Raw genomic sequence first — 22,890 nt, forward strand, 5'->3', positions numbered from 1 at the left:
TTTCCAACCACGACATCAACTCCTGCTTGTCCACATCTTCCTGGTAACGTGCCTCAGCACCACCAGACGATCAAAGGGAAGAATTTAGCTGCTGAGAAACATTCTCCAGCCCAAAGGCTGGTGCAGACGTAGCTCCAGCACAGGAAACTAGTAAGCAGCAGCACGAACACCTGATGGGCTATGCAGTCAGAGCGTTTTTTTTCCCTACCAGAGTACGGATTGCTGCTCAGGCTGCCATCTCTTCCAGTCAGCGGGGTGGTGGGTGTAGGGAATGGGATGCTGTAGTAATCCTGAAGGATAAAAACAAAAGGAGAACAAGTTTTATGAGCTCTGTCCAAAGATGTAAAGCAGCACCTTTTAGAAAAGAATTTCTAGGCTGCAGCCACTAGGTATATGTTGGAGTATTGCAGTTCAACCAGCCACGCTGAGGCTGATCACAGCCTACAGCAACCCCAGGTTTTTGTAGCACACACCATCCCCCTCGCCTGGCTGTGAGAAGAACCAGATAAGGTCTACTGGTGTGCAGTCCTTAAACTGCCTGGACTTTCCCCTCCACTTCACAACACAAGGGACACATGTCATATCGCTAAATAAAACTCATTCTCATAAAAGTATTTAGCCACTGCCTCTTTCAAGGATCACAGGTATCTCCAACAGGTCACCACACCACTGGCGGGCAAGCCAGCCCTGCCTGCTGTAGCTCTCACGTTCCTTAGCCCCACCACGGATGCCGCTGTTCGAATAACTAGTGCTCCCAACTCCCCAAGCGCAAGGGAGCAACTGATGATGTCCTCACTGCTGCCACAAGAAGGTGCATCCACCCAGCAGCCTGTCTTGCCAGCTCTCCAGGACAGCCTCAGCGCCTGCCCCGTCCTGCGCCCACAGCAGGGCACCGGTGGGCTGTGGGACAGCGGCCGCGGCGTGTCCCCGGCAGCCCTCAGTACTCACCAACGGGAATCTCGTCTGGAGCATTTGCAAGTCATCATATCCATACACCTGTGGCTAGAAAAAGAGGAGATGATGTCAGGGACACAGACTAAAGACGCTTACTTATTTTTAGATTAAACAATCAGATAAATGTGAGAGAAAGCCAGCGGCAGATGATCAGAGGCTGCACAATAACCCTGGCGCAGGCAGCCAGCGTTCGCTACCGCAAGACTTGACACTGCCAAGAGTTGTTTTTATGAGCTGCTCAAACAAAGAGTGAGCACCAGTGTCTAGCACCACCGCTCCAGACCACTAAAAGGCACTCAACAATTTTCCTCTAGAGATTATTTCAACAGCGAGATCTGCCCTCACCTTCAGAAGAGGGCTGTGACACACCCCTAGACTTTGTGGCAGTCGCCACCTTTGTTCTGTTTGGCCTCTGTCATACCATGTTGCTAATCCAGCTCTGCACTTTCATGAGCTGTGCTCTGAGCAAGGGCTGTTGCTCCTCAAAGCTTGGGGAGGCTGTAGAAAACAGGCCGACAGAATCTGCTCTGGGGTGACCAGAATGACAGATGTTTACCCCACAGGCACATGGATTTCCTCTGCTACTGTTTTATGGAAAACAGCAGGTCCAAATTCTTCCCATCCAAAGCAGTCCTGCTGGGCTGATGTTCCAGCTTTTGGTCCCTTTACTAGACTCCACCCCTCCCTGCTAGCTGAAGACAGAGCTAGGAGGGATCTAGTGGCACGACAGGACACCCCACTCACCGGATAGGCGTGTAGCAACCCTGGAGCCATGATGTACGGGTTAGGCAACAACGGTGGGACTCCAGGAGGGAGATTGGGAGGGGCTTTTCCTGAGAAAAGAAGAGAAAGGAAAAGTTGCACAGTGAAGCAAAGAGCAGAAGCTGCCTCTCTTAGCCCCCACACCCTCCTCCTGTTTAGCAGTACCCAGGAAAGTACCTGATGTTGTTGCAACGGAGCTGCGAGTCGAGGCCGTCACTGTGGAGTTACTGCTGAGGCTGAGGCCCAGGCTGCTGACGCTGCTGAGACTGGATGAAACACTTACAACTGGTGGGGCGGCTGACACTGTGCTGGAGGAGGTGGAGAAAGTGCTAGCAGAAGAATGGAGGCTTGCTTCACTCTCCACACTTGTGTGCTAGGGAAGGAAGGGAAGAGAGTTAGGGGACCAGATGTAACCGAGCACAGAAATACTGCAGGATGCTGCCTACGCAAAAATATCGCGTGGCTCTGTCTGCACCCGGACGTTCCCGAGAGCCTGCAATGAACTCGGCCGCTGCAGGCTACAAAGAAACCTGCTTTGCATCTGGCTTAGGTCCAAAGTCCTGATAGCAGCCAACCCCTAATGCTTCCAAGCCTCTCGTGTGGCTGTGTCCCAACACGTCTGTCTGCTGGGAGAAGCAGGGCTGAACGCCACGCTTGCGGCAGGGAGATTTATTCTGCTGCAGAAGCCAACACCCAAGGACTCGGTACTGCAGGAGCTCCAGCAGCATGTACACGTTTGAACAGGGCCACTCCATCAGCCACCAGTTCGCCCCAACATCCAGCAGCACTTTCAAGAGCAGCTACAGGCCCAAAAGAAGCCGCCGCTACGTCTGGAACAGGCAGGGTGGCAAAAACCGAGCCAGAGGTGCACAGTGTTGTGACATAACCCTCTGTCCTCTCTCCACACAACACCCAAACTGCAGCGCAACCACCAACAGCTCCTGTCACAACCACAGGCCCTGCCGGGCACGCAGCTGGAACGGGGGTACAGAGCGCTCGAGCACACCCAGACTCACCAGGAGAGTTGAAGTTGACGTTCGCCCAGAAGATGTGGATGAGGACAGACTGTTCTGCTGGGTGGGTAACGTACTGCGGAAGGAGGAATAAAAGTTTGTCAAGCCATCGGGAGCACCAGGTCAGATCCCATTCCCCATCTGCTCGGATGGGATGAGTCATGGAATCACAGAATCATTCAGGTTGGAAAAGCCCCTCGGGATCAGTGAGTCCAACCCTCAGCCCGACTCTACAAAGCTCTCCCCTACCCCACATCCCCCCACAGCTCATCCAAACGGCCCTTAAACACACCCAGGGGTGGGGACTCCACCCCCTCCCTGGGCAGCCTATTCCACTCTCTGACCACTCTTTCTGGGAAACATTTTTCCCTCCTGTCCAGCCTGACCCTCCCCTGTTGCAGTTTCAAGCCGTTCCCTCTCGTTCTGTCACTAATTCCCTGGGAGCAGAGACCAGCACCAACCTCTCCACAATGTCCTTTCAGGGCGTGATACTCACTGCATGAGACAGACTTTGATATCCACTACGGATCCCTGTTCCTAGTTCTGCTTTCCTTTTTTCTCACCTGCTGAGCTGGGCGGTGGTCGTACTGGGGAGTTCCTCACTGTGGCTCAGGCTGCTCAGAGCTGTCGAGTGTTGGCTGGCTGTTGTCAGCAAGGACGAGGCAGACACCCCATCATTGAGAGGCGTGATACTGGGAGCAGAGGGGGAATCGGATTTCACTGCGGGGCCTGTAGCACCTGGGAACAAAAGCTTTGGGTTAGGGGCAGCTACCGGCAGCTCGCAGAGGGCGATTCAGTGGCGAGGATCAGCAGGGAGATCCGGGGCTTCCCTCGCTGCTGCCAACCCAAGTTACACATTTATGGCAGCGTGACTGTGTTCTACGTCTCACTTTACTCCAACACTGACTGACATTGGCTCTCCAAAGAGCTTCAAGACCTACAGATAAGGTGCCTTTCACAAACAAATCAGAGTCAATTATTGTCATCAGGGAGTGACTCATCAAGAATCTCATGGATCCCTCAGCAGAAAGCTCAATGTTCCAAGGCAAGCAAATAATCTCAGTGACACCAATTAGTCTACCAGGGAAAGGACTTGCTATTAGCACAGATAAAGCTTTTCATCCAAAGCAAATACAAGCAGTACAAGAGACTCAGGACACCCACTGCACTGTCAGACTCTTACCTTCAACGGCCTGCGTGGTTTGTAATGGCGTGGGTTGTACAGAACTGAAACCATTCTGAGGAAGAAGAGAAAAAGGAATACTGGGCATTACAGTTGCTCATTTCCAGAGGCAGATCTACTGTCAGTCCCCTCCCACACTCCCTCCTCAGTTGTGGAAAAGTCGTGCTACCAACACAGATCACCAGACTCGTCAGGGTCGGTCCCAAGCTCAGCCAAGCCCAGTGCCAGCACGACCCCCACGTGTGTGCCGGAGGAGGCAGTTGAGGAAGTTTCTCTGCTGCTGGTAGTTGGACTGGCTCAGCATCCTCAACCCAAGCTCGTTAGCCAAAATTGGCATCACTGAACTTGCGTGCAGCAAGAATCGAATCCTTAAGACAAAGCTAAACCCTTCGCCTGAATGCCACTCTGCAGCAGGGTAATTATGCGTGACACGACACATGGCCTGCCATCAACTTAACCGCAGTTAACCCCACTGGCCCGGCCCCAGGTAAGCAGCATAACTAAAAGCTCTGGTAGCAGCCAGAACAAAGCTCTCCCAAGAGTTCACAAGCCACGTGGTGAGGCTGGAGGATCACAGAAACCCTTGGTAAACCACTTAGCTTTCTCACGAGACAGTGCTTCATACACTGTGCTTACTCAGCACAAAGGGGGCTATTTCCCTACCTTGGCCTGGGTCAGATCTTTCTGGGGCGAGGAGGAGATTGAATTTGGGTATCGCCTCGTCTGGGTGGATCTCTGTTCGTACAGTGGTCCCTGAGCGCTGTTCTGGGAGGTAAACGTTGCTGTCTGTATTGTGCCGCTCTGGTAACCAGACTCCTGGCTTTGATTGGACGAAATTGTGGATGAAGATTCGCTACAAAGGGGGAAAAAAAAGAAAGAAAAGGAGTTTATGTTTTCCTCCAAAACGTCCCCGCTGTAAGCTGCCGACCCAGACCAGAGGCTCTTCCTTGCAAATCTTCAAAATAAAAGAGCCCCAAGCATCAGCATGAAGGCACCACACAAAGCAGCCAAGCAAAGCAAGGAGAGAAACGTACCCAGGCAAGGGCTGGCCCGACCCCGGGAGGGTGCTGGCACCTCGCCACAGCCTCCCCTCACGCACTGCTGGGCTCTGGGTGACGCTTCATGAGCTGCCACTGCTCAAGGGACTGGGCAGATACTAAGGGTCAGCCCAACAGAAGACACAAACACTTTGCACTGGCAAGGCGCCATCCCTGTAGATACACCTACTGCACCGCATCCCAGTTTGCCAGGAAAAAGCAGGACAAAACACGCAGAATCTGTTCACCAGAGACAAGGAGCAGTTGCACTGGGGATTCCCCTCCTGCGTTTCCAGTAACGCAGTTTAATAGCAGCAGGAAGCGTCTGCTTGCCTCGGGGAGGAGGCTGAGGGGAGACCTCCTGGCCCTCTGCAACTCCCTGAAAGGAGGGTGCAGAGAGGGGGGAGGAGTCTCTTGAGCCAAGGACCCAGCGGCAGGCCAAGAGGGAATGGCCTCAAGCTGCGCCAGGGCAGGGTCAGACTGGCTCTTAGGAAGGATTTCTTTGCAGAAGGGGTTGTTGGGCGTTGGAATGGGCTGCCCAGGGCAGGGGGGGAGTCCCCATCCCTGGAGGGGTTGAAGAGTCGGGTTGAGCCAGCGCTGAGGGATCTGGTGGAGTTGGGAACGGTCAGGGTGAGGTTCATGGTTGGGCTGGAGGAGCTTCGAGGGCTTTTCCAACTGAGGTGATTCTCTGATTCCGTGCTTTCTGTATAAGTACCACAGGCCAATCAGTCAGAGCTGCCTGAATGAATCTGCTGGCAACTTACACTTTGCTGTTGCATACGTTGTCCCCCCTTTGTGACCACGGCACAGTCAGAAAGGGTCTACTAGTATGCAGCGTAACTAAAGTCCACGGGACCAGCTCCCTTCCAAAGCTACCTGCTCGGTTCCCTTCCTCACACCTGCTCCTCACCTAGCCGTGCTGGTGTACAGGCTGCTTTGAGACTGGCTAACGGCGGCGCTTGTTGTGGGCGTCGATTCGTACTCCGCGAGAACAGGCTCCGAACCAAACTGTAACGCCCCAAACTGCAGGTTTAGCCCTGAGATATCCGCTGAGCCAGGCATTTCCACCGCAAGCGCAGGAATCTGCAAGAGAAAGGGTCAATCACTCCCTGGGATCTGCACAGAAAATGACTTCAGTGTCCACATTTCCCAGCAAATACAGGCTTGCATCCTCTGAATTACACTGTTCAACCCAGGCAGGCTTTTCTCTGTCACCCCCACAAACACCCAACGCTAACAGCAGGAAGACCAAGCCCAGCCCTTCCCCTCACCAGCCCAAACAGATTTTTCTGCAGCTCTAACACAATACAACGCCTCCTTCCCCACCATCGATCCGCACCTTTGATGTTAACGATGCTTTTTTCTTTTGTTGCTTCAGCTTCTGCTGTGCTGGCTGGGGACTGGAGGACTGGTTGTCCGAGGACCCTGGGGACATCTGGGGAACAGGATTGGTTTTGCTGGGCAGCGGTGAGGAAGAGGGTGCCGGCACAGTCGCAGAGGCAGTCACCACAGTCTGTTTCTCCTGCATGAACACTTCTATCATGGTTGAAGTTGACGTGAAGGCCTGACGCTTGGTGAAGGGACTATGCACAGAAGAATCTGTTGGGTTCTTGAGATCTACCAGGGAGACAGAGTCGAGTTAGCAGGATTTGTCTCCTTCAAACTACATCAAGTTCTGACAGTTTTTAGCATCAAGAAAGTCTTTTCGCAGTATGACTCCTCCTGGAGCTTGTTAATATCAGAGAGCAGAGAACCCCAGCATCTCCACTCCCAGCCTTGAGCTCTCACCACTATCAGTGCTGAGCCTTTTAAGCCCCTCTCCCCTCAGCTCCTTCCACCATCTCTACAGGACAAATTGAGCTTGCACAGTGAAGTCCTCCAGCCTCCAAGAAAAGCTGGACTTCAGAGTCCCTTGCATGGAGGCACTGCATGTCAGGAGTCCTGCACGGGCCTGACGCTGCCTCCTCCTTCCCCCTCTCTGCATTTCATTGCCTGCACTTTTCCCTGCAAATACTGGGTATCCTCCAAACACCACCACTACCTGCAGCTGCCCACCCTCAGGCCTTTGCACGACTGCACCATCCTCCTCCTTTGCCTAAGCCTTACCACAGCTTATTAAAAAACAACTCCTATCTCTCCGACTCTCCTCTGTGGCTCCTTGTCTGAAAAAATCAGGAGCTGCCAACACTGACTGTTACTAGGACAGGGCTTGATTTTTCTTCAGTTTAGATTTGAACCAGAGCCATTTCCCTACAGTAAGAAATAAAACGCACAAACTGAAAGAAATGGCACTAGTATTCGACCACAGCAGGGCTCAGGATCTCATCTCAAAAGCAGGAGCCTCTCCTAATCACTGTTTATACCCTCATGCCAGCCCAGAGGTAGGGTTACTTATTGGCATGAAACAGACACCAGCATTGCATTCCTTCAAAAGATAACATCAGGTCAGCAGCGAGATGAGACTGACAAGTGTTGGTATTCAGGAACTATTCTCCAGAAGTGCCCACCTTCAGACCCCTTCTCTGCTACACAGCTTTACACCCGAAGCAGTTCTGCACTCTGTGAGGGTCTCGGGAACACCCGAAGCTGGCTGGAGTGACTGAGAGGCAGGTGGATTCAACTGCTCCAAGTATAAAAGTAACAGGGACAGACCCAAACGCACTGTTATGTTTTACTCTCACAAACTTGCACCCACGGTTTAATTGCTCCAGCACGGTTGGCTTGGTTGTGAACTCATGATCCGGTCCTCCACTCAATCCCTCACACCGCTGCTTGCAGTGCGTTTCGGCAGCTCTAGGAGACGACAGTCCCCTTTGGGGAGCCACGCTGCTTTTCCTTACCGTACTGCACGAGAGACGAGGTCTGCGTAGTGGATCGCATGTCCCAGGAAGAAGCAGAGGTGCTCCCGGCAGGCTGGGTGTGCTGAGCAGCCAGCTGAGCCAGAGCCTGCGCTGTCTTGAACTGCTCCAGGAACTGAGAACCTGTGGTACTGCTGCCTTTGGCCTCCCCGACATCTCCAAACCCTTTCCCCAGCATGCTCACCTGCAATTCCAGCAACGAAAGAACAAAGTTAACATCTCCCCTGGCTTAGAACTCGGCTCAGAGGACAGATACATCTCTTAACGTAAAGCCTGAACACACCGTACGCCGGGTGCCTCAGCTTAACTCTTGAGCTCCAGATGCAGACACCTCTGGCAAGGAGAGCTCGTACTTCTCTCACAGCTTTTACCGCACATGAGTGCGGGTACACTTCTCTGTTGCCCAACCCAGGGCATTTTACAGTGTCATGGAGGCTTATAAAGAAAATTAACAGATAGGATCTTTAAAAATATACTGAATTATTCACATGCATTCAGTTGCACTAAAAAAAGACAACCACCAGGAGAACTTGGCTTTACAGTTAAGGCGGTTTTGAAAATCCTTCCGGACCTATCTCACCATTAAGTGCACAAATTTTATTTCTTTTATTGAAGTTACACAAAGAAACATCTGCCGAGGTCTGTGCATAGGCCTGAGATTCAACACCTCCTTCCTTCACCTGTCAGTAGATGCCAACGTTTCATCCCACACCAAACTCCCATCCACTTCCACTTCTCAAACTGTTGAATTTCCAAGCCCTGGACTGCAAGAGTTTCTCCTTTCCTCTAAGCAGGAAAGCAGCATGTGTCACAAGTCTGACAAGGGCAACAGGGGAGGAATTATCCCAATTATTTCTAATTAAGCAACAGACTTTATGCCTCTGTATTTAGAGCAGACTGGCGAATCGCCCACGTGGAGGACTCTGCCACCCCCCAGAAGCGAGCAGGTGACAGAACTGCGTGTCCTGTGTTGCCCAAACACAGACAGAACGTCAGGGAAGCCACCAGCCCGCCGGCAGGGCCCAGCGGTTCCTTACCATGCTGTGGTGAGAGAAGGAGTTCCCAGAGGCAGGCTGGGCTATCGCGCTCTGCTTGGAATTGCTGAACACCAGCGGCTGGGCCAGGGAAGGAGCCTGGGATGACTCCAGGTTTGTTGACTCATTCTCCATAGAAGAGGGTGTCTTTCCTAGCAGGACCGCAAGATCGATTCTGGGTAAAGCAAGCAGATAACCCAGAGGTTAACACAAGCTCCGGACTTCCATGACAGAGATATTCTACTTCCAGACTCATAATTTATAGCTTTTACTTCACAAATTGAACGAATCTGCAGAACATTAACTCACAACTGCCAGCAGCAACCTCAAAAGGACAGAGACCCAGCAAGATGCTGCATGGCCTTCTATTTTCAAGCATGCCTTCCATTACTTTAACACAGCAAAATGCCCCCAAATCTGAAGAACCAGCAGTACAGCCTAGGAAAACTCTAATCCAGGATTAGGACCCGGAAACTCTCAACTTTTCCATTTAAATCCATCTCATTTTATTCAGAGCTGCTGGCATTTTAGCCAGCTGGCAAAGTTTAGTCTGAGATGGCAAATGGCTCTGGGACTCGCGTGTCACTTCTTCCACATAAACAGCATTGCCATGGGCTATCACCTCTGTCCAGCTGTGATTGTCACATTCTCGGCAGGCAGAGGCACTGAAGACACATTGGAGGCAGTGAAGATCTTCGTCTCAGACAGCTGAAAGATTGAAAAAAAGGGAAAAAGAATGCAAAATTGAGAACAGCGTCTCGGGACTCCAAATAAAACACATTGGAGACAAACACCCACAGAAAGATTCAAGAAATTCAAGCGTTTAGACTTAAACTTCTTTAACGTTTGGCTCCCATCAGAATCAACTTCTATTTTATGTGTTTCTGCTTGTGCAAGCGCACAAATCATGTACCAATGGAAAAAGAACACAAATCCTTCTACAGATTTCCCCCTGTCCACAAATCCCCTAGGGCTGCTGGGGTCTTCAAGAGCTGCTCTGAACTGATGGTACGCAGCACTGATCTGCAAAACCCCCTGCACAGGTGCAAGCATTGCTAGAGAAGTCAAAGAAAAAAGCTTCAGACCCACAGTTAAGCTTCCAATGATCCTGGCTCCACCTGGGTGATCTGATTCAACTAGAAGAGTAAAGGGGGAAGAGTGGATTGAGAGCAGCCCCCGGGAGAAGGACTAGGGGGGGTTGGTGGGTGGAAAACTGACTGGGAGCCAGCAACAGGCACTGGCAGCCCAGAAAGCCACCCGTGTGCTGGGCTGCACCCAGAGCAGTGTGGGCAGCAGGGTGAGGGGGGGATTCTCCCCCTCTGCTCCGCTCTCAGGAGACCCCCCTGCAGTGCTGGGTCCAGCTCTGGGGGCACCAACAGCAGAAGGACACGGACCTGCTTGAGTGGGGCCAGAGGAGGCCACGAAGGGGCTGGAGCACCCCCCTGTGAGGACAGGCTGAGAGAGTTGGGGGGTTCAGCTGGAGGAGAGAAGGCTCCGGGGAGACCTTAGAGTGGCCTCCCAGGACTGAAAGGGGCTACAGGAAAGGGGGGAGGGACTTTTGATCAGGGGGGTAGGGATAGGAGGAGGAGGAACAGTTTTAAACTGAAAGAGGAGAGATTTAGATTGGATCTAAGGAAGAAACTCTTCCCTGTGAGGGTGGTGAGGCCCTGGCACAGGTTGCCCAGAGAAGCTGTGGCTGCCCCCTCCCTGGAAGGGTTCAAGGTCAGGTTGGACGGGGCTTTGGGCAACCTGGGCTAGTGGAAGGTGTCCCTGCCCGTGGCAGGAGTTTAGGACTAGATGGTCTTTAAGGTCCCTTCCAATCCAAACCATCCTATGATTCTATGGAAGGGAAAATAACATTTCTCAAAAATGAAGGCGAGGCTTAATGACCACCTGTGCTTTAGCTCAGAACATATCTGAATATGAACAGCTTTTATTCCAGACTGAGGAGCTGCCAGAGTTTAAAACCAAAATCAGGAACCCCTGGGAGCGTCTCTCACACAATGAAGGCAAGAACAGCTATCAAAGGCTCTCTTTAAGCAGAGACCTGACTGAACAGACAGAAAAGCTGCTTGCGTCTCCAAACACAGCAGGAGTGCTTCCTTCAGATGCTGCCTGGAAAGCAAAAGCATTCCCTTCATGCAAAACTAATAATAATACTAAAAAAAGCCCAACCCTGCTCCCATCTGCAAGAACAGAAGTTGTCCCTTGATTCAGAGAGGGACCGAAGCCCATTTCGGAAGAAACTGATACAGGGGCATTAAAAGTAGGTGATAACAGTGTCCGTTTTCCCCTGAAACCGTCACAGAGAGAACAAAAAGCAGCGAGACAGACCAAAGAGCAAGTCAGAAGGAAAAGCCAAGAGCTTCTGATCAATCCAAATCACAAGGACCAGCAGAGGCACGTGACACACACGCGGAACTGCTGCTGCCTCCTCCACAGCGCGCAGCGTGGATCAACGGCAAACCTTTCCAAACTGCCACTCCACCGGAGGAAGAGAGCAAGAAATCTTGTGTGGAGTCAGGCCAGTTTATGGAAGAATTCAGTCCTGCAGCTGCAGGAAATGTGAGGACCAGACACGATGCCCCAGGGGATCCCTTCCTGTCTTGGGCTCCTACGAGAAGCTCGATTACACGTGTACTTTAGAAGCAGCGATGTTTACTCATCCATCGTAGCTCCTGGAATTGGGAGCCTGGCTTAGGCTACGCCCACAGTTTGGGGAGGAAGGTCTTTGTGCTCCTCTCGTAGCTGTGAGGGTACAGAGGACAGCAGCCTGCCAGCAGACACACGGAGGAGAGGGGTTTGGAGAGTACCTACATCTTCATTCCAGTCCTCCGTGCCCCATTCTTCTGTCGCTGCCCTCCACGCACCTACAAGGATAACAACAGCAGAGAAGTTACGCGTGCGTCGAAGCTCTGCCTCCAAGAGCCAGGGAAGCACTGGGGAGCTTTGCAAGCAGCTGAGAGGATTTCTAGTTGCCAACCAGACAAGTTAAAGCAGTCGAGCCCAACCCACGAGTCACAGGCAAGGTACCTGCGATGGGATCGCCTCAGCCGGGCTCGGCCAGGCGAGGCTCAAAGAGAGGGACCGCTGGGCTGGCAGCTAGGGCAATGCACACACCCCGGCACCCAACAGGGAAGCTGAGCTTGGCAAGGAAGCCCCGGCATCGTCCCCAGCCTCCTTGGGCCAGTTTCTTGATTTCCCCTCGTATTGCAGTAGCTGCAAGTTTCTGCACCCAGAAGCAGTTAGTGTTACCCCAGCAGCTCGGGCAGAGCTTCCTGCCAGCTCTCGGGCAGGACCTCACCACCCAGTTAAACCTTAAGTTTCTATAAATCCCAGGGACAACTGAACCATTCCCATGGTTCATCTTTTTTTTTCTACCCAAAAAACATTGAAACTTGACTGCACCAGGACCTCCTGTGCATAGGCAAATGGGAATCAGAAGAGAAAAATTTAAGGGACTAAGCAATTCCCACGTTTTGTGTGACCAATTTCAGAGATATGCTTAAAGTGAGTAGATTAAAAATTTCAGGGAGAAAAGCATGAGATTTCAGCCACAATCCAGCACAGCGCAATTTGTAAGAGCAAAATTTGCCAGGAGAAAAAAAAAAAAAAAAAAAAGAGTTTTGCCTGGCCACATCTTCAACTTGTTCCGTCCTTCACTTCCATCACAGTTTAACCTCTGTACTTTGAATATTATGCAGCGACTTCCAAATCCATTAGACAACTTAAAATTTGGTGTGGGAGGACAGCGGGAGCATTTGACATCCCAAAAAACACTCAGAGCATAAAAACAGCCCCGTTTTGCACAGCTTGTTTTCAGATCAACAAAACCCAACACAGCCAACAGGGTTAATCCTGGAGACTTTTACAAGGACAGAACAAGTTGGCATCAGTCCTTTTATAAGGCAAAAGACTTTTACAGCATAAAAACAGCACGTGGGGAACGAGAACATTGTGGGTTCTTCTGCAGGACACAATCAGGCTCGTTCAGATTTTGGGGGTGGGGGAAGAACACAGCAGATCTTCCCATATAAACTTTAATTATGAGGCCAAAACATCCAAACTACTGCTTGTCTGGAAGGGGGGGGTTTAGTGCATGAGTTAAGTATATTGTCAGTGAATTATTATTTTTTCACTGTGGTTTTGTTGGGTGTTTTGTTTTGCCTGAGAAGTTGAGCCAATTCAAGAAGCCTTCCTGGATTATTATTTTTTTTTTAATTGAAATTAGAAATACAGATATTAATACAACATGGCTTCCTTGAGTGCCAGGAGTCTCAAGGCACACTACCCCTTCCTCCCTAGCCAGAGGCATCAGGAGTTCAACACATTCAATGCAAAACACACCTGGGGTTTAAAACCCCAGATTCCACCATTCCTTAGGTTTTGTGTGCCCCCACAGCAGCGGCAGGAAGGCTGCTTTCCAGATTTTCACGGATCAGAAAGATCCTGCCAGCTCAACCCTTACCCAAGAGGTGAGGCGTGAGCTGGAGGTACCTGGGTCAGCTGTGGCTGGCAGGGGAGGGCGGAAAGCCAGGAGAGTTGCTCCAAGAAGAGTTTGTGCATGTAGGAACACAGCACAGGGCTCTCAGTTTTGCTCGCTTGGGGGAATAAGAAAAGCAAAGCAGCACAAAAAGCAGAAGGAAATCCTGCAGGTGAAGAGCAACCATTGACGGGGCTTTTCTGGCAAGTCTACTCGAGTACTGGACACCTACCGAGCACAGCTTGTGCTCCTCGCACACGAGGGGACAGATGGAAAACCAAAAGACCTGCGATGTACAACCAGGCATTCGCCAGAAATGCTCCAGAAAGTTTCCTAACCAGCAGAGCACGTTTCGGTTTTTTTTTTCCAAGAAACCAAGCGTATCGCTCTCCATCGAGCGCTTCCACGGGGAGAGCCGCAATGCAAGCGACTCCCTGACACTTGTAACACCATTTCAGAAGTGTCTTCTGAACGGCAATCCCTCCTCTCTGCCTTAAGAAAGCCCTTCAAAGAGCTGCTGGTCTTTAAGCTCCTCAAACCAGGAAAAGGGGAAAAAAATAATTAAAAGTTAATAGGCATTTGCAGATAAGAATGTGCTGAAGAAAAAAAAATCCCGTTGTGTCTTGAAGAAATTTTTTTTTCCCCTCCTTTTAAACTGGGAGATGAGCAAGCAGCTTGCTCCTCCTGCAGCTCATCAGGCAGTCCGATGGTATCTCAATGACTGAAGACATGCTCCATGCCCAGCCTGGAAGGGTGACAGACCCAAAACCCCTGACTCTGCACCTCAATGGCGTTGTTTGGATTTACGTTCCTAAGTGTGGCCAAAACACAATGGTAGCACTGGAGCAAACGGCCTTGTGCTGCCTGTGGGGGTTAAAGATTAACCCAGAGGTGAGAACCAGGAGATGCTCCAAAGCAACAGAAGCTCCTCCAGGCCCCTGCAAAAGAGACTCTACAGCCTCAGCACTCCTCCTCCTGTCCTGACCTTCAAGAGCAAAGTGGCAAGTTCCTCCAGAAAGACCCTTTGCCTCGACTTTCAGACCTCAGGTCAGACAGAGGAGACGTTAGTCAAACACCATTTTGGCCTCATTATGGACACCAACAGGATTTGGTAGGTTTAAGGCAAACTGGATCGTTTCATGGATTCATAACCGGCTTCATAAGGCATAAAAGTGTCAGAGCTAGAAATAATTGGCCAGGCACTGAGCAGCTTTGCCATCAAACATCCCAAGTCATCTCAAAATCCACCGTCATCTTCAACTGCAGGGCAGGTCTGCTCAGGTGAAGAAGAGCAGCCGGGCAGCAAGAACATGCCAAAGCAGGCAGCAAGCGCATCGCTCACCCAGAGACAGCCGTAAGCAGAGGCAAAGCACCGCCAGAGTTTCGCCAGAATAATTCCCCTTGCAGCGGTGTTCTGCCCCTAAGCAGAAACACAGCGGGGAGGCCAGTGGAGAGACCGCTGCAGAACCAAACCGCCGCGCCAGGGAAACGGCACAGGGACAACGACAAGGCCCAGCTTTCTGGATGAGACAAGCAGAATAAGACTAAGCTGCCTCATACTTCCTCCCCTCGGGTGGGATACTCTGTCATCAGTGCTGTGGACACGGAGCTGCTCTGGGTACCGAGAAGCAGTGGCTGAAGTTAAAACGTACATAACCCACAGAAGAATTTGGGTTAACCTCTCCCCATTTACATTCAAGGTGTCAGCATTAGTAAAAGCAGTCAGAACAAACGTCAAATATTCATTAAAATGAATAAATTAAGAGAGAGAAGAATGACATATCCACAGATATTTCAGGTTTTTTTAAAAGCTATAAAGTAAAGGTATCCGGGGCAGTTAGTGCACCTGGATGTATCGTACCAGGAGCAGTGTCAAATTTTCGGGGATAATTTGACCCCTCACCCCCAATGAAATCAAGTCCTGAAACAAAACAAAAAAAGAAAAGACAGACAACCAGTGAAATTTTGACTTTAAAAAAAGTGAAGGTGAGTTTCGTTGCCCCCATGTACACCAGCCGCATTGTACCTGTGGATATTGTTAAAGAGATGCCTGCAGCTACTAAAATAGAAACAAAACCACGCGCAACACAGGTGAACAGCACAGTTGCACAATAAACTTCACAGCTGCACTGTAGAACTACAGCAAATCCGAGTTGTTCCGTCAAAAATCTTCAATTCCCCCCAACCACGCTCTAACCCACTTTGTTCCACAATTCCACAAAACACCAACACAGAAAAAAAAAAACCCACCACACAGCCTGTTCAGACTAGAGTTAAACTCCCAGCACGTAGAGCTCATCCAGCCCCATCCCTTTTTCCTCTAGAGACAAGTGTACCCATTGCCCTTAACACATGCCTACACTACTCCCTCCGGTATTTAAAACTTCATTTCTCAGTCAACAAGAAAATGAACACTCAATCTGCTAGTGTTTTACAAAACCATGCTTATTTTTTTCTCTCAGTTTTCTAAAAAAGAAAAAAAAAACCCAAAACACCCCAACGAAAAACAACCCAAACAAAAAACCACCAAAACACAAACCAACCAAAAAACCCTGCACTAACAGTGTGTAGTAAAAGCTATCACAGTTTATAGTACTTTATTTCTCTCTTTCCAAAGTTTTGCAGCAAATACAAGAAATATGGAAGCAGCCTAAAGCAACATTAATATGGTTGTAAATGCTTCCTATAACCAAGGTGTGATATTTACCTGAACGCTCAAAAATCATGGAAAAAGTTTTGACTTCGCAGTGGTGCAAGATTACTCCATAAAAAAACCCCAAACACTCTTTAAAAAAACCCACACAAATAAGACTGCTTACGATCAAGGATTGTCCCTTGCAACTGTCCAATTATCACACTGCAAAATCTGAGTTCACTCGCGTCTTACAATAGTGTGAATACTTGAAACAAAACCAAAAGTACCATTTTTCCAACGCAAGGGAATGTGCAAGGGCAGATCGGTGTTCAAACACCGCCCAGTGAAGAATTTTTTTTTTTTTTTCCAAGCACAGAAGCTTCTGTAACAAGGTCTCACCCTTCAGCCGCTTGAGCAAGATGACCATGAAAGAGAAAAAGCTCCCCATACGGAAATCAAGAGCAAGACATCTGAACTCCGAGTAACATCCTCTGGAGGATGCACCACGTATCAGGAGAACTTGCACGTGTTTATCTCACTACAGTTCATAAAAAAAAGACTTTCCAAAGAAGCAGCATGGTTTCTACTGGAACACAGAGGGAAGTGTTCCTGTGCCTCTGCTGGGCAACAGCACAAGCTCACACCACAACAACCATCCAGCTCCCAGTTTCCAGCGTGGTCACCCGAACAGAGGGAAAGGCACCTCTGGGCGCAAAGAAACGGGGTCGCTGAAATCCATCTCTAAACCAACAACCCGTTCCTCTGTCCCCGAGCCAAAGACCGACCCAGAACCTCCTCAGTGCAACTGGATGGACACAAAATCCACTTACCCTCTAACGACAAAACAGCAAAGAGGCGTGAAGACCACTTACTTGTGCCGTCGTCCGGCTCAAAGCTGCCAGTGTTGTTCCACGTGTTGTTGTTGCTATTCCCGTAGTTCTCATCCGTGCCGGCCGGCTCGGCGTAGTCAGCCGGGTTGAAAGTTCTGTGAGAAACACAAGGATGGAAACTTTTACTCCCTCTCCCGTAGCATTTTTTTAAAGCAACTCATTTTATTCAGACCGTGACACATCTCACAAAAGGCAGTTCTCTCAGCAGACGGAGGCCTCAGCTACACCAGCTGAAATTTAAGTTAGTTACACCTTCCAAATTTAAGTTAGCATGATGCAGTTTTGGCTTTATTAACAAAAAAAAGGAAAATCGGAACACAAATGACTAAGACAAACGGTACTATTCATGCACACAGACTTTGATTTTTGCTGTGGTTTGTACCAGTGAAACTTACCCCATGCCTTGGGCAGAAAATCTTCCCCCTCGTCTTCCAGAGCCACCTGTAAAATACACACAGACACACTGCTGAGCGAGAAAAGAAACATCTGAACAACATACAGAGTTCTGATGCCCAGGATATGAAAGTAGTGAGGATCTTCCCAAGTCGATGGGATTTCCAGCAGCGCCTTTATCTGTATGGGAATGACCTCAGCTGGCTGGCAGTGTAATTAGCGATGCACGATTCCAGGCTCAGATGAGGTTTCCAGCTGGCACAAGCCATAAGTACCAGACCCCAGGTTCTGATTCCCGCAGTGTGTGTCCTCAGCAACAATTCCTGAGCAGCACGGATTTTGCGAAAAAGTTAAAAGTATTTAAAACCCAAGCCAAGCGCTTGCACCGCAATGGTGCTCAGAGACACACGTGCAAGAACAAGGAGGATCCAGATTCTGTTGCTGACAAGCAATTGTCACACCTACAAATAGTCACCCGGTTTTTTTAACTTCCCACCTCCGCACAACAAAGCCCTAATTTTTCCCAACTCCACGGATTGGATATAAGAACTAGATACTGTTTCTAGCACGCTTAAGGTGGGGAAGCAACATGTAGGCACTAACTGTAAGCGTAGGAATGGAAAAATGAAGTGCTTATTTTCAGTTTGGCAGTTTGTCCCATAAAAGAGGCTTTCAAACCTCATGGAAGAGAGACGCTGACGTCGTTCTTCGCCTCCCACCCCCTCTGACCTCAAAGCCCACGTGTACCTCGGCCTCGGCCACGTCCTCGCCTGCCTCTTTCTGTGCCTCTTCCAGAAGATCCTCCACTCTTACCACCATCTAGTCCATTCTCCTGGCCCCGAACTGAAAGACAGAACAAGGCAAAGACAATTTCAAGACTCATCCTGCTTCAGGGAAGATACAAGACCAAACCTTAAGCACCGAAGCACAGTGGCTGTGTGAGAGACCACGCCCCCAAACGCTCCCATAACTTTTTACTTAGGCTGATGGTATTGAGGGTATCACCCAAGGAGTCATCTCAGACAGGGCAGCATCAAACAGATCACCACATGCACACCAGGATGGTTTTCCTCAAAGATGCATCTGCCCAAGAAGCTTTACTGACAGCTTTTACGCAGCACAAAGTGCCTCGGTGTGCACCGTGACAGTTACAGGTGTTATGAAAGGGCAGGTCCATACACTCTCTTCCACGGCTGGCACCTCGCCCCCGCCTCGGTGGCCCGCCACGTCGTCTGCTGAAATCCCGATCCCTCTCCCGGTTTTCTTTGCTTTCTTCACTGGGTTCTGCCTGTCCACTCTCCTTCTGTCCTGAGACACCCTTCTTCTTCCCGACCATTTCCCAGGAATGCTGAAGGTTTGCAGAGGGGAAAGAAGTTAATCATAGTTTGATCGAAACAAGATGCAAATACACACGTACTTAAACATGCTACAGTGAATATAACAAGGGTCTCCAGAAAAATTGTTTCCAGCTCAATTTTTTTTTGAAGTCTATCAGCCTACACACAGGACAGCTTCTTCCTTCCAGGAAAGCTTCCTTACAGCTGACTGGCATGCTGTTTGAGGTAACAGGAGATGAGTTATTCTATTTCTGCAAAGATCTACTAAACTTCTTAAATAGAGTGGGCATCACACTTACTCAAGTTCAAAGCATGGATAAATTTACCTTGCTTAGGGAAAAAAAAAAAACCCCTGCCATTTCATAAGGGTCACTGTTTTGGGGAACTCTCAGAATAACCCAGGTAAATGTTCCCAAGTGCTCTGCAGTCAGCATTTCGGGTTAAATTATTCTCACATGCAGAGTGATTTAACAAAACCCCTCCCCTAAACAGCAGCTCACATAGACAGGAGTTATCACAGAATTTATCCAACAGGCAAGTTCAAGTCATCCCAAGTTCAAGTGTAAGAAGTTAAGCACGCCTCCAGCTTACTGCCGTGGGCCCGCAGCGGTTTATTTTATGACAGTCTGCAGTGGTTTCATACTCTTAAACTGATGCTGCACACTGTTAGAACAATTAAAAATAGTCACAGGTCATTGACAAACACCTGAAAACGTAACTGGCAGACAAGTAAACAGCTGGTTTTGGATGGCAACATGCAGGGACAGTGACAAAAACACATACACAGAGGCACAAACTGCCTTCAAACCCAAGGCTTCTGAAGTCTCTCTCCGTAGGTATCTGGCTCAGAAGGAAATTTAGAAAATATTTACTTTGAATACTGTAATTTTAAGCCAAATCTAAGCCAATGCTAAGATCACGCCAGCTCCTTTGCTGTTTGAAATACGGTAGGTTATGAGTAACCAGTTCAGCAGGTGAGCAGTTCATCAGCACGGGAGTATCCGAGCAATTAGCAAGTCTGTCTCTTATCAGAAAATCCCCTTTACGGGATTGCTGCACAAGCTGAATCCAGGCCAGAAGCAGCTCCAAGACCTTTGACCAATTACAGTGCGGCCGCTGCCCACGCTCAGCGACGCGGGTACCGGCCCCCAGGCCCCCCAGGGCACTGCAGGCTGGAGAAGCGGCACGACTCGAGGGCTCTGCTCTGCCAACTCCCTTTCTGCCTTGACAAATTTTCCGCAGCAGCCGTGCCTCGCCCTGCGTGTCTCACACCGCCGGGTGTTCCAGCGACGTGAATAAAGGAGGTGCCGCTACGTGACGCGGGTTGCTCCGCGCTATCCTGGATTCTATTTTCACGAGCAACGTGTTTATCTAGGAAATGCAATTGCTGTGATAGCAGGGGGTTTGTTATTTAACTAGAACGCGCCGGTTACAAGGGACGAGGAGGAAAATACAGTCATGGCAAAGCTTTACCTCAGCGATTCATATCATTCCCCTTTCTAAAAGGATTTTCCAACAGCTACTTTGTTCAGTTGTCAATAGAAAGGGCTCTCTAAAGGCAAGGAAGAACACTTACATGTGCTGTACTGAACTTAGCTGGTGCCAAAGCTGCCAAAGCACCTGACACTGGGGAGCGGCTACGTTACACAGAATATAGTCTGAGGTGTCCAGCTCATCCATCTACACTCGGGGTTAATGAGGAAAAAAAAATGAGTTAACGCGTAATATTCTGAAGTGATATTTACAGCCTCAACTCTACAGAGAGTTGCATCGGCTTCAGCCAAACCAGGGTGCTGGAAGATGTATTTGATCAGCAGCAGTTCGGAAGGATCTGGTATTTGTAGGATTTTTACTGGGCTGTATCAGAACTTGCATCTCTGCTGCCTGTGTCACAAAATGAACGACACCCCGCACACCAGGCAGAAGGTTCCTCCTAAGAAAGCGCTCGCTTGTTCTCAGAGCTGACTTTGGCTTGCCTGAGACAGGCACCTGCGTGAGCGACAGCAGTTGAGCCTAACTCCACAGAAAACAAACAACAAAAAGACCCTCAAAAGTGTGGCACAGGCAGCAGCACACGAGCCAGTCAGCGCATCACCGAGAAGCGAATGTTTAGGGCTGGAGACACAAAACTGCATTACCCCAACAGAAAGGAACCACAGCTGACACATACCTGCCTTTCAACACAGGTCACTCAGCCCTTGCAGGAAGAGATAAGTCACTTCACGCTCACAGCAGCGTGAAAGCTTATACAGATGCCACTGTACTGTTGTCAAAGTGCTTGGATTCAAAAAGGAATAGGAAGTAAATGATTTCTTGCATTTTCCCCTCTATTCCTTTGGGCCTGCTGGCCACGCTCATGTTCTGGGCGAGCCTACAGAGAGCAGCATTAAGAAGCCAGGACACAATCACACTGTACATGCTACTTGTGGAACTAGTCAGTCATTTTGGCTCTCGTTATCTAGACATTACTGTACGTCTTGTCTCCAAATATGCAGTTACACTGAACTAGGCCTCACCAGATTTACAGGACCCAATCCTACCGTGTCCGGATTGCCCTCCAGCAGCACGTTGATGGCTCTGTTAACATCTCCGTTGCAGTCATGCAGAGCAATCACACACTCGTCCTGGTTCTTGCCTGTGATGTCGATCAGCTGTAGAGAAGACAACGCCACGGTCAGCACGTTCCAAGCCAAGGCGGCACCAAACTCTTTGTGAATCTCTTAGAAGACAAGCAAGTTGAATCCCAAACCAGAAATCCTACAAAGCGTCAGGGTTTGGGAGTGTCCCCAGCTTTCTCAGGTTAATTATGCCCCCTCAATGAGAAGTAGCTGACGGTGGAAATTTCTGAGTTACCGTTGTTTCACCACAACCCAGCCAACAGCCTCCCTTTCTCTGGATAACACCATTCCCTGCGTTCTGGGAACAAGCAGTCCAAGGAAATTCAGGGAGCAGCCAGTCGCGTCCCTCCCGCCCCCCCAGCATTCACGATACTCTCAACATCGATCTTGCCTTCCTGTCAGGGTTCACCCTCACCACTTTCGACACTCACCTGTTTCACCTTCTCCTCAAAGTCAGCGTCGTTGTGGTCCGAAATCATCTGTGCAAGTCGAATCTGTTCCGCAGTGGCCTAAAGAAATCAAATGTGGAGAGAGAGCGTGGTTAGAGCGGCACATTTCCAGCAAACCTTCCTCCAAAGGCCATATCGCTTTCCTGAGATCTCTGGAAAGGAATCAATATGATGAAGACGAGGTGCAAACAAGGGTCAGAAAGAGGAAAGCTTCAGAGAGAAGGACGGAAGAGCGAGCAAGGGGAGTCTGGAAGAAAGGGACATACCGCTGGATGGCCTCGTGGCACCAGGTGAGCCACAATCACCTAAACTTTGTCCACTTCAGGGCAGGCCTTACCTCCACCAGAACATCAAGACTCACTGCAAGCGGCTTCTCAGCCACTTGCGTTCATTAAAGTGAACGGGGAATGGTCAGATGGAAGTAAAACAAAATCTCAGCCCCGGCTCCTGCCTGGAGACACCGATGCGGAAACCCGACCGCCAGTGGCCGCCCAATTAACCTGGCTCTGCGAGCAGCACCCTGCAGCACGCGGGAAGTTCGTTAGGCCAAGCCCAGCCGTTAGCGCTGGGCCAGGCAGGAGTGCCAGGTCTCCACCTCCAAGCTAACTGGTTTCCATGGACGCTGCCCTTACCTGCGGCCGCTGCTTGTGCTGTGTCTGGCTCTGTGTCTGTGTCTGCTCCCAGTTCCCCCGGGCTCGGTTAGTGCCCACCGATGTCATCATTTACAGTATATACAAATAACAGTATTTACAAGGTAGAACTCTGTGGTGGGTCGGGGAGAAGAGAGAACAGACTGTTAGAAACCGAAAACAAAAGGCAGCACCAAGACTGAACAATCGCGTGGGTGAGGCAGCCAGTAAAGCCGTCGTGGGCCCCCACCCTCCCCACTGCTTCCCCAAAAGTCACAGTGGGCCAGCCTACCATTCCTATGTGCCCCCAAAACACAAAGGCCACTCGTACTTCTCGAGGTTTCTCCACCACTACCACAGCGGAGCGCTCTGAGTGAAACAGCACCTGCACCCAGGTGGGAGCAAGCGGTACCCCAAGAAGTACTTGGGGTAAAGGGTTTGAGAACTTGCTGCTAAAACACAAGTGAGGGGGCACAGATCTGCCATGACCAGGGCCCTAAGAGGCTACGGGGATCAGCTGGAGCAAGGAATGCTTGAAAAAAGCTCTAAGGAAACTGCCCTTGGAGAGCTGGACATCGCAGAGCCTCAGACACATCACCTACTTCCTCTTCTTTC

The 22,890-nt window shown here is 50.0% G+C and overlaps 1 protein-coding gene and 1 non-coding gene across 21 annotated transcripts in view; both read right to left on the reverse strand.

Moving 5' to 3' along the window:
* UBAP2L (ubiquitin associated protein 2 like) overlaps positions 1 to 22,890 on the reverse strand; it is a 32,006-nt gene that overhangs the window by 5,541 nt on the left and 3,575 nt on the right. For 4 of the 20 annotated variants that reach the window (XM_074853465.1, XM_074853475.1, XM_074853468.1 and 1 more), the window contains exons 2-23: positions 22,279 to 22,408; positions 21,629 to 21,706; positions 21,096 to 21,230; positions 18,395 to 18,590; positions 17,990 to 18,085; positions 17,245 to 17,290; positions 16,832 to 16,944; positions 15,171 to 15,245; positions 11,659 to 11,711; positions 9,464 to 9,549; positions 8,845 to 9,016; positions 7,790 to 7,991; positions 6,289 to 6,566; positions 5,860 to 6,032; positions 4,576 to 4,765; positions 3,913 to 3,967; positions 3,293 to 3,467; positions 2,733 to 2,805; positions 1,894 to 2,089; positions 1,699 to 1,787; positions 949 to 1,002; positions 209 to 290 (exon numbers count right to left, since the gene is read on the reverse strand). In XM_074853465.1, the coding sequence (XP_074709566.1) occupies positions 209 to 290; positions 949 to 1,002; positions 1,699 to 1,787; positions 1,894 to 2,089; positions 2,733 to 2,805; positions 3,293 to 3,467; positions 3,913 to 3,967; positions 4,576 to 4,765; positions 5,860 to 6,032; positions 6,289 to 6,566; positions 7,790 to 7,991; positions 8,845 to 9,016; positions 9,464 to 9,549; positions 11,659 to 11,711; positions 15,171 to 15,245; positions 16,832 to 16,944; positions 17,245 to 17,290; positions 17,990 to 18,085; positions 18,395 to 18,590; positions 21,096 to 21,230; positions 21,629 to 21,706; positions 22,279 to 22,368 (2,707 nt within the window). In that variant the 5' untranslated portion in view covers positions 22,369 to 22,408. Of the gene's footprint in view, positions 1 to 208; positions 291 to 948; positions 1,003 to 1,698; positions 1,788 to 1,893; positions 2,090 to 2,732; positions 2,806 to 3,292; positions 3,468 to 3,912; positions 3,968 to 4,575; positions 4,766 to 5,859; positions 6,033 to 6,288; positions 6,567 to 7,789; positions 7,992 to 8,844; positions 9,017 to 9,463; positions 9,550 to 11,658; positions 11,712 to 15,170; positions 15,246 to 16,831; positions 16,945 to 17,244; positions 17,291 to 17,989; positions 18,086 to 18,394; positions 18,592 to 21,095; positions 21,231 to 21,628; positions 21,707 to 22,278; positions 22,409 to 22,890 lie in introns of those variants that run through there. The other 16 variants (XM_074853479.1, XM_074853476.1, XM_074853478.1 and 13 more) reach the window with 12 other exon arrangements.
* On the reverse strand, positions 392 to 526 carry LOC141936520 (small nucleolar RNA SNORA58). Its single transcript, XR_012626754.1, has one exon. It is a non-coding gene; the product is annotated as a small nucleolar RNA SNORA58 (small nucleolar RNA).

This window comes from Strix uralensis, chromosome 32, assembly GCF_047716275.1.
Source record: "Strix uralensis isolate ZFMK-TIS-50842 chromosome 32, bStrUra1, whole genome shotgun sequence".
NCBI classification, from domain to species: domain Eukaryota; kingdom Metazoa; phylum Chordata; class Aves; order Strigiformes; family Strigidae; genus Strix; species Strix uralensis.